General features: G+C 52.8%; 1 protein-coding gene across 9 annotated transcripts in view; it reads right to left on the bottom strand.

The window, feature by feature from the left end:
* Window positions 1-417: 417 nt before the first annotated feature.
* Window positions 418-9,271, bottom strand: part of DAG1 (dystroglycan 1) — a 68,227-nt gene continuing 59,373 nt past the window's right edge. For all 9 annotated transcript variants that reach the window (XM_034658326.1, XM_034658328.1, XM_034658325.1 and 6 more), the window contains one exon: window positions 418-4,156. In XM_034658326.1, coding sequence (XP_034514217.1) covers window positions 1,754-4,156 — 2,403 coding nt within the window. In that variant the 3' untranslated portion in view covers window positions 418-1,753. The remainder of the gene's footprint in view (window positions 4,157-9,271) is intronic.

Raw genomic sequence — 9,271 nt, 5'->3', positions numbered from 1 at the left:
CCCCCCCCGCCAAGGCAGCACACGCAAATCCTCTGCAAAACAGTCGATATGGCTTAGAAGTGGCTGCTCAGTGTGCAAAGGGAGCCTGGGTCCACCCACCAGCCCTCGATCACGGAAGGGATACATTATTGCAAAAGGCATTCCTCCCTAAAACGTACCCAAAATAACTCCTAGACATCAAGAAAAGTCATGCTCAAAATGGTTTCTTCCAAAGGAGGAGAATCAAAGCAGAGTGGGCACCCCTGAGTCACGGGACAGAGATGCAGATGGACGGATGGACGTTCTGCTAAAAAAGGCAAAAGAAGCCCAGTGTAATTTGAGAATTTAAACCGTTATGAAAAGAAGGGGGAAAAAAATCAAAATGAGCAAAGCCGTCAGTTCCATGGAATCAACACTAAGAGCTCGTACAAACTGCTGTAAGCATCACCATTTTTAATCTTTTTTTTTAATAAAACAATTTGAGGCTGTATAAAAACTTTAGTAAAAAATTAGCTTTGAGAGCCCACAGATTTTTACTATGAACTATTGCTGGCACTCCTCCCCCGCCACCAGACCTTTCCCAGCCCAAGGCCCGGGACTGCAGTGCCAGAGAAGAGGGGTGGGGTGGGTCAGGGCGGGGCTGTGGACTGTTGGGACAAAGCGGCCAAGGTCAAGTGAGGAAAGAGCATCACATGACATAAAAATATTGCATCTTCACCAAAATGTCCCCCACTGAGTGTTTCAAAAACCATGATATTCCTTTCAGGAGGGGAAAAAAAACACACAGAAGAAGGGTAAAAGAAAGTATGTTGATGTGGTCGAGTCCCTCGACCTCCCCAGCCACCCCCACGAGCAGCCGGCCCACCCTGGAGCACCTAGGTTGGGGGCCACGGCCACCACTGCCTCTTGGAGTCCCTTTTCCATGAAAATGAAGACCCCTTGGTGGTGGGCCACTAGCGTGCATGGGGGGGGGGTGGATGTCCATGGCCAAGAGGCCCCTCGAGCTTCCAGCCCCTGGCAAGAGCGGGGGAGCAAGCCCAGCACCAGGACCCCGGCCCCAGGGCCACAGCCGGGAGGCCCCCCAGTCAGGCTCTGCACTATCAGAGCCACCAAGTTTACATAGTGTGAAAAAATAGGATTCCTTTGATAAAAAATACTGTCCCTTGGTCTTCTCTAAGTTTGAAACACCCTGGGAGCTTATTTTTAGCAAAGCAATTTCCCATACCCACCCAAAAATTATACATACAAGTTTAGGTAAACGGCAGATTAAATGTAAAAACTTAACCTTAACTTCTGAAAGTCCTTTGAATTTAATCTTCAGCTACTGTTTTCCATGTTACATCCTGCAGCTAGACACACGTGAATAGAAAAAACAGTACAGTTAGTGTTAAAGGCAAAACGCAGAGCGCCGGGAGGCCGCCCAGCACCGCCTGCGAGTTCATTCACGGCTCCTCGCTCCCTCCATCTACCTCTACTCCAAACAGTGCTTTCAGAGCCAGCCATCAAAACCGCAGCAAAGAATTTTCTATGAACAAACAAAAAGCTGTTAGGCAAAAAATAAAAGTAAAAATGTCCCCAAAGTCTCTCCAGCTGCTTTGGGGTTTTGGAGGACCAGAGAGGGTGGGCTCGGCCAGGCCTCGCGCGGGTCAGTGTGTGCTAGGTGAGGTGTCGGCTCCCAGTGGGCGATGGTCTGCAGGCCACCGGTCTCCACAGACAACACCGTGTTGTCTCCAGGGCCCTGCCCTACCCCTGCCTCCACCCAGGCGCTTGTGGGTTAAGGGGGCACGTAGGGAGGGGGCGACCGGTACGGGGTCATGTTCTTGGGACGGGAGCCCTTGCCCTCCATGGGGGCCGTGAAGGGTGGGGGGGGCTGGTAGGGAGGCGCGTTGGGATCCTCATCCCGCAGGGGCGTATACTCTCCCACGGTGTCCTGGTTCAGAGGAGTGGTCTCGGGCACGCTCTGGTTGGGGTACTCAGGAGGGGGGAGAGGGGCTTTCTCCTCCTGCAGGATAAGTGGCATGCTGGAGGAGGGTGGGGGCTTGGAGTCATCCAGCTCATCTGCAAAGATGATAGGCACCCCCTTCTTGATGAAGGTGGCCTGGTCCTCGAGCGTGAGCTTGCCCTTCCGCTTCTTGCGGTAGCAGATCATGGCAATGATGCCGGCGATGAGCAGGATGGCCGCGACCACCACAGCCGGGATGACCGTGTGCAGGTAAACGTCATCCTCGCTGCTCTTCTCAGGGTCCCTGTCCGGCACGTCCGTGGGCGGCGCCTCCGAGGGCAGCCTCCTGGGCGGCGCCGTGGGGATAAACTGCAGATGCCGGCAGCTGCCCGAGCCTGTCACGACGATGCTCGTGGCCTTGAAGTCAGGTTCCAAGGCATTGGAGAAGGCGGCCCGAGGTTTCCCGTCATCCTCTGCGATCCTCCGGCTCAGGCCCGCGATCTGCTCCTTGGGGCAGGGCTCCAGGGGCAGTGTGTTGTTAGTCCACTCCACCACAATGGAGCCCCGGGTGATATTCTGCAGGGTGATGGTGCTGCAGTTGCGGTCCCCGAAGGCAAAGGCCAGCTTCTTCACCAGGGTGATCTTCTTGTGGATGTCATTCACCACGGGGGCGGGGTCACCCACAAACTTGGCCTTGAACCGTGCGGGAGCCCTGTCCCCTTGAGGGCGCTTGTGGACGTGGATCTCGAAGGCATCCACAGCGGACAGGCCCCCCTTGTCGGTGGCGTGCATGAAGTACTCGTGCTTGCCCACGTGGCTGCTGTCGGGCAGGCCGTACATGAGCTGGCTGTTGCTGTTGAACTGCACCCACGACTTCTCACCTACCAGCTGCTGCTCCCGAAGCTTCAGGGTCAGCTTCAGCTTATCCGTGGTGGTGTCCTCGTTGTCATAGAAGGTGTCTGACGGGATCTTCACCTCGAAGTAGGTGCCCACCCAGGCATCCACCCTGTCAATGTGGTTCTTCAGCTCTGGCCGCTGGTTGGGTTCTCCTCCACGGGGAATCCCACTTGTGGTGGTGCGGATGCGAGTAGGCGGGGAGGCGGTTTCCAGTCTGGTGATGGGAGCTTTGGTGGTGACCCGCGGCACCGGTCGGGGTGTCCGTGGCTTTTTGGTCGGCCTTCGAGTTGTGGTGGTGGAGGAGTCAGTAGAAGGCGTGGCTGGTTTTGGTGTGGATACGCGTGGCTTCTTGGTGGTAGTCGTGGGAGGGGTGGCGACGGCCGTGGGCTCCACGTAGCCAGGAATGGTCATCGTTGGGCGGATCTGGCCAGGAACCGTGGTGCCGGCTTCTGACACCCGAGTGGGCTGGATGGGGCCTAGGGTCGGGGTCTGAATAATGGCACCTCGAGTCCGAATGGTGACCGTGGGCTTTCCAGGAACAGGATCTCTGACTGGAGGAGCCATGGTCTCTGTTGGAGGAGCAATGGCTGGAGACGTGGGGGTAGGCACGATCCTGGATGGTGGCTCCTGGATGGCCGTGGTTGGAGGCCCAATGGCAGTGACAGGTGTGGGGGTGGCATGGATCTGCCTCCGGATGCGTTTGGGGAGAGGGGGCTTCTTGTTGGCGATATGCCAACCCACCACAGGGTAGCCAAGCTGGGCAGACATAGCGCCCTCCCTGGCGGGGGCCTCCACACCACGGATATCAGGCACATTGTTCTGGTTCAGGGAGCAGCCCAGCTTCCAAGAGAGCAGGGCCCCGTTCTCTACCACCTTTTTTGCATTGCCTGGGCCAGCCATGAAGGCTGACATGTCAAACAGCCTATTGTTCACCACGGGCACCAGCTTCATGTTGGGAAGCTCCACTTCGGAGAAGCTCCGCATCCTGTGCAGGAGCTCAATCCTCTGCTTTGGGGTCATCTTGGTGAGGTCAGCGTCCAGAATGACCGTCAGGACAGTCACAGGCTCATCGGCAGCACAGGCAGAGGACAGCACCTCAGCAGGGTCTGGGGACGCCGCCCGCACAGACTGCGGCTCGCTGTGGTCCTCAGGGTAGACCTCGATAGAGAACACGCTGGAGGTCTGGGGGACGTGGCTCCCGTTGGCCCCCAGCCGCATGGCGCTCACTGAAATGTAATGCACGCCCTTATCGGTGTCCAGAGGGAGGCCCTCCAGGGTGTGGCTCTGCGGGTCCCAGTGCAGCCAGGACGGCAAGGCCTCTTTCCCTGCGGCTGACACCTGAAAGAGACACCAGCGTGAGTTCAGTGGTACTGTCAATGCATAAGCTGACAGTGATCACAACAGTTCCTCCCTGGCCTAGCCTGAACCATGCGACAGGCTGAAGGTGTAACACAGAATCTCTGTTGGGGGAACCTACTCCTCTCCTGGAGCTCTCATTCACCTGTCACGAAAGACTGGGGCTGCCAGACAGGCTAGCGTGGAAGGCAAATGACTGCCCAAGGCCACACTACGGGGAGACGGCAGCAGTAGCACTAAAACACATATCTCATCCCAGAGAACTGATGCCATGGAACTCAAAATGTTGCGGGTTTCCACAACAGCCATATACCCTGCCACCTGCTCGCCCACTTGGCCTGCGGAGTCGGGCCCAAGTGTCTCAACCCTCAGCACTCCTTTCCAACCCTGTCTTAGCCTTCTCCGTGCCCTCTCCAGACATCACAGTTTTGCTCGAGTTGTATGCCCTTCCTGCCTGGAAGTGGAAATGCACACGACCCTGGGTGCAAGGGACAACTCAATGTCCCCAGACGCCTCACTTACAGCTACCACATCAGTGGGACATACATTCAAGTACAGTGGGACACATTTGGGGAGCAAATACAGTTAGCTGTATCTAATGTCTTAATTACCCCGGCTTTTCAAACCTCAGAAAAAACTGCCAACACCCAGGGTGGGGAACTGGAAACTACTCTAGAAGAGTGTTCATCAGAGTCCAAGGAGCTCTGGTCTAAGGGAGAGTTCTTTAGTCAACTAAGTTTGAGAAATATACAGAGCCCACCTCTGTCCTTGGAGAGCTGGGCCCAGAAGCTGGCCTAAGGAGCTCACCCCCATATTCCACCGAACAGCACCTCCCAGGTGCTCCTATTTTAGGGTAGAAGTCCTTTTCCACAGGACATAACTGGTAATAATTAAGGTACCCAAAGGAATGCTGCCAGAGAAACTTCTACCATCAACTGACAAGAGGGAAACAAGGCTTGTCTCTTGCCCAGGTCCTATCTATGACTACTCTCACCTCTGGGAAACACCTATTCTTGCCCCCAACACAAGAAAGGTGGCACCCACTCTCCGGTCTAATGAAAGGCACTCTCAGCTCCATGGTCCAGTCCCATCAAGCCCAAAGCCAACACTGGCCAACAAACGGCACGTCTTACTGCCAGCCTCAGCCCAGGGATGGCCCTGCATGGCCACTGCTTGTCAGCAGAGGGACACTAAAATGTTTCTCTGCCTGCAGCAGGAAAGCCAGAGCCATGCCTGCTGGGCTCCCTAGAAGCTCTGGTTCCTCAGGATTCCTCTTGCCAAAAGCCAGGCACCTGTCATTCCATCAATCTCACCAGAGACTAGATAACCCCCTATAAAGAGATTCCCCACCTCCAGCAAAACCCACAAGAAGACATCTGACATTATTAGAAGTTACTGTTACTGGAGCTGTCCTTTAGCGACTGCTCTGAGCCACTGAGATCACAGAGGGTCTGTGAAGAGCTTCCTCTGCGACATCACAGCACCTGAGGTGCTCCACCGTCTACTTAAGGCACCACTAAGAACCCCCTCCTGTCAGTCACCATCTACTGCAAACGCTGCCAACATCAGAAATGGTAAAATATCTGTAAACATGGGTGTCTCCAAATTCATGAAAAACACTAAATATATTTTTCCTTTAAAATCTTTTTTAGCTACAAAATAATACTTATTTCAAATGTTTTGGTTGAAAGCCTATGCTTTAAATTTTTTCAGTTGTTATGTTAAATATGAAAACTGTCACATCCACATATAAACATGTAAAGCAAAGGCTAAATGCTCTCATGTTGCAAAAAAACAGGAAGCAAAGCTGTAAGGGCCAAATGGAGTAGTCATGGAACCATGAAATGTTTTACAACGGTGGGGTATGGCTTGGGGTCCTGAGAGGCGGGCAGTAGGTGAGCCAGGGTGTAGCCAGGTTTCCAGCCACCTAAGCATATTTCCTCACCGCACTCCATCCCAATGGCCACCACCAGGGTGACAGCACACCCAGCAGAGGGAGGGCCTAGAATGGAGAGCTCCAGGTGAAGTCATCCCATGGGACATTCCTGAGTAGCCAGGCGGCTATGCCTGTGCCCAGCCCTGTGTGTTCCCTCCGCACAGATGAGTAAGTAGTCCCAGTGCTTTTCCAAGTCTCACCAGCTACACAAGGGCACTTTATAACAGAGAACATCGAGAAGGGCCCCGCCTCCTCAAGCTTCCCAGCCTGGCTCAATTCCTATTCTGCTGACCCCAACAGCCACAGCTTTGCTGCCAGACATTTCCTAAGGACTAAGCCCAAGCCGCTCTCTGGCCAAGGCTCCCACACAGCCACCCTCGGAAGACATACACCTATTTTAACTATGCCAAGTTAACATTATTACATGTTAATAACATGTAACAGCCTTTCCAACCTACACTTCTGCCTTTCCTTCTGCAGATCCGGGCTCCTCGGGATTCCGGAGCATAGGCCATGCCCTGCCCCACAACAGGTGTCTGACCCGGATCTATAAACCGGAAGCAGACAGTCCCCAGGGTCTTGGGGACTCCTCAGACAGGAAGGAAAGGTACCAACCCGAAAGTTTTAACATCCATGCATCTCTGAGCATCCTGGTATTGGGAATGTCAGGCCCAGACAGCAGTTTAAGTGGCAGTGATTCGCTTCAATAAAGGGCCACAAGAAGCAAAACAAATACGAGCTCTACAAGGAAACTAGGCCAAGTCCCAAGCAAGCTGGTGTCTCTGCATTTTCAAGGCCATTTGGGGAAAGCCCCTGACCTGGGAAGCCTGAAAATGCCTAAGGGGCTGGCAGTGTCCGCAGTCCCTGGCGGATTCCACTAACAGTCCCTCCCTCCTGAGGGCGCTCAGCTGAGCGGATGCTCGGAAATGCAGCACCTGCTCTACCCTGTCCAACCGGGAGGTCCTCTGCCCACGGGAACTCCACACACCTTCCCAAGCCTTCAAAACTCCCACGCTCTAGAATGCTTTTCCTCTCAGGGCCTAAGGGTGAAGCAGGATATGAAAGTTCCTCCCGAAAGAGATGCCCCCTTGACAAGCCAGGACTCATAGTTCCCTGTAACAACAGCAGACGCGACAGGAAGCCCCATCTCCAGGAGTCCTTGGCTGAATCCCGGTTCCAGGCAGGCTGGGGCTTGACCCAAGCTCAGCCCCGGTTTCTCATCTGTAAAAAGGGGAAACGATGGCCTCCTTGTACATCACAGGGCCAGGCACAGGCTGCTGGATTCTCTGGGGGTGCTGATTCCCTGCTCATGTCTGGGCTGAGAGGAGCACCCAGTATGCATTGTGAGGCTGCTGCAGCAACAGCTGGACAGCCCACCCCCCAGGTCTCCTTCTGGCCCTGGACCCAGCACACACTGGGGCCCTCTCTCCCTGGTCATCCCCCAAAGCAGAAGCTCAAAGCATCAAAGGGAAGTGGGGAGGCCACAGGAAGGGAAAGCCAGGACTCTACAGGAAAACAAGTCCCTGGGACCTGTCTGCCAGGAGTGGATGAAAACCCTGAGGGGCCCAGGGGAGGAGAGAACTTGCTGCAGGGGCAAACCAAAGACCAGCATTCACCTCTTCGTTCTCAAACAGATGTGCTCTATCCTGGCACGTTTGCACATGAGATTCAGACTATCCTTGGGGGTCTCTGAGTCAAATAAAGATTTCTGCCCTAGCTGTACCACCCACAACTAACCCTAATGGCAGGAATGACAGGCAAGAGGCAGGAATCAGAGCTTTGTGTGAAGCGCTCATCAGCACCAGTATGTATGTTTGAGTGACAGGCTGGTCCAGGTCAGGGACTCCCCCAGGGTTTCAGATCACTCAGCCCTCCATCACCAAATACCAACATAACCTTGGAATTGGGGGAGGCAAGGCCTGCTGACCTTATAAAGCAGCCACCTTGGAAGGAAGCCTTCAGGCTGTCAGTGGAAACACCTATAGGAGGCAGAAACTGCAGGAAGAAGGCTGATTTAAGATCATAGGCTCTAGCTCACAGGCTCATATAGAGTCAGAAATCTTTCCAATTTCAGCAACTCTCAGAGAAGACATGCTTCTGAGATAGAAGGCAAGCCCACCACTGAGGAAAACAAGATCTCCAACTGTCCCACACCGTTTTAGAAATCTTGATCCATAAAAGTACATCCAAAAACTAAGAATCAAAACCACCAAACTTGGGCAGACCCATATGGAGCTCCAAAGACTACCCACCCGGCAATGCCCACAATGAATCACCATGACCAATGACTGGGGAACTGCCAAGCGTGAAGGTTTTGGTCACTCTTTCGTCTATATTAGCAGAAACTAGTAACTGACTCCCAGTTCAGTTCTGGGGCATTCTCTCCAACTGCCTCACTGCTGCCCTCTCTCTCACACAGTAGAACGTAGTAAACACCGGTTTGATAAAGATATAGCACCTGTTCCAAACTCCATGCAACCCAAACGACATGTCTCACCACAAATCAGATTCTAAGCCTGGACAGACAGCAAATGGACAGAGGAGCTTCCAGTACTTATCCCTCATCAAAAAGCAAGTTTCCAATACCAAAACCAGATAAAGCCACCACCAAAAAAGAGAACCACAGGCCAGTATCTCTGATGAACATGGATATAAAAATTCTCAACAAAACACTAGCCAACTGAATCCAACAGTACATTAAAAAAAATCGTTCACCAGGATCAAGTGGGATTTGTTCCTGGGATGCAAAGGTGGTTCAATATTAGCAAATTAATCAATGTGATAAGTCACATCAGTAAGAGAAAGGATAAAAATCATATGATCATTTCAACAGATGCAAAAAGCATTCGACAAAGTACAACATACATTCATAATAAAAACCCTCAACAAAGTTGGTCTAGAGGGAACATACCTCAACACAATAAAGGCCGTATATGAAAAACCCACAGCTAACATCATACTCAATGGGGGAAAACTGAGTTTGGCCCCAAAGGTCCAGAACAAGACAAAGAGGGCGTTCTCACCACTTTCATTTAACACAGTACTGGAAGTCATAGCCACAGCAATTAGACAACAAAAAGAAAAAAAAGGCATCCAAATTGGTAAGGAAGAACTAAAATTTTCACTACTGCAGATGACATGATACTATATATAGAAGACTC

The sequence above is a fragment of the Ailuropoda melanoleuca genome, chromosome 4 (genome assembly GCF_002007445.2).
Source record: "Ailuropoda melanoleuca isolate Jingjing chromosome 4, ASM200744v2, whole genome shotgun sequence".
Classification (NCBI taxonomy): domain Eukaryota; kingdom Metazoa; phylum Chordata; class Mammalia; order Carnivora; family Ursidae; genus Ailuropoda; species Ailuropoda melanoleuca.
The sequence above is the reverse complement of the archived record's forward strand: the minus strand, read 5'-3'. Positions and strand labels throughout refer to the sequence as shown.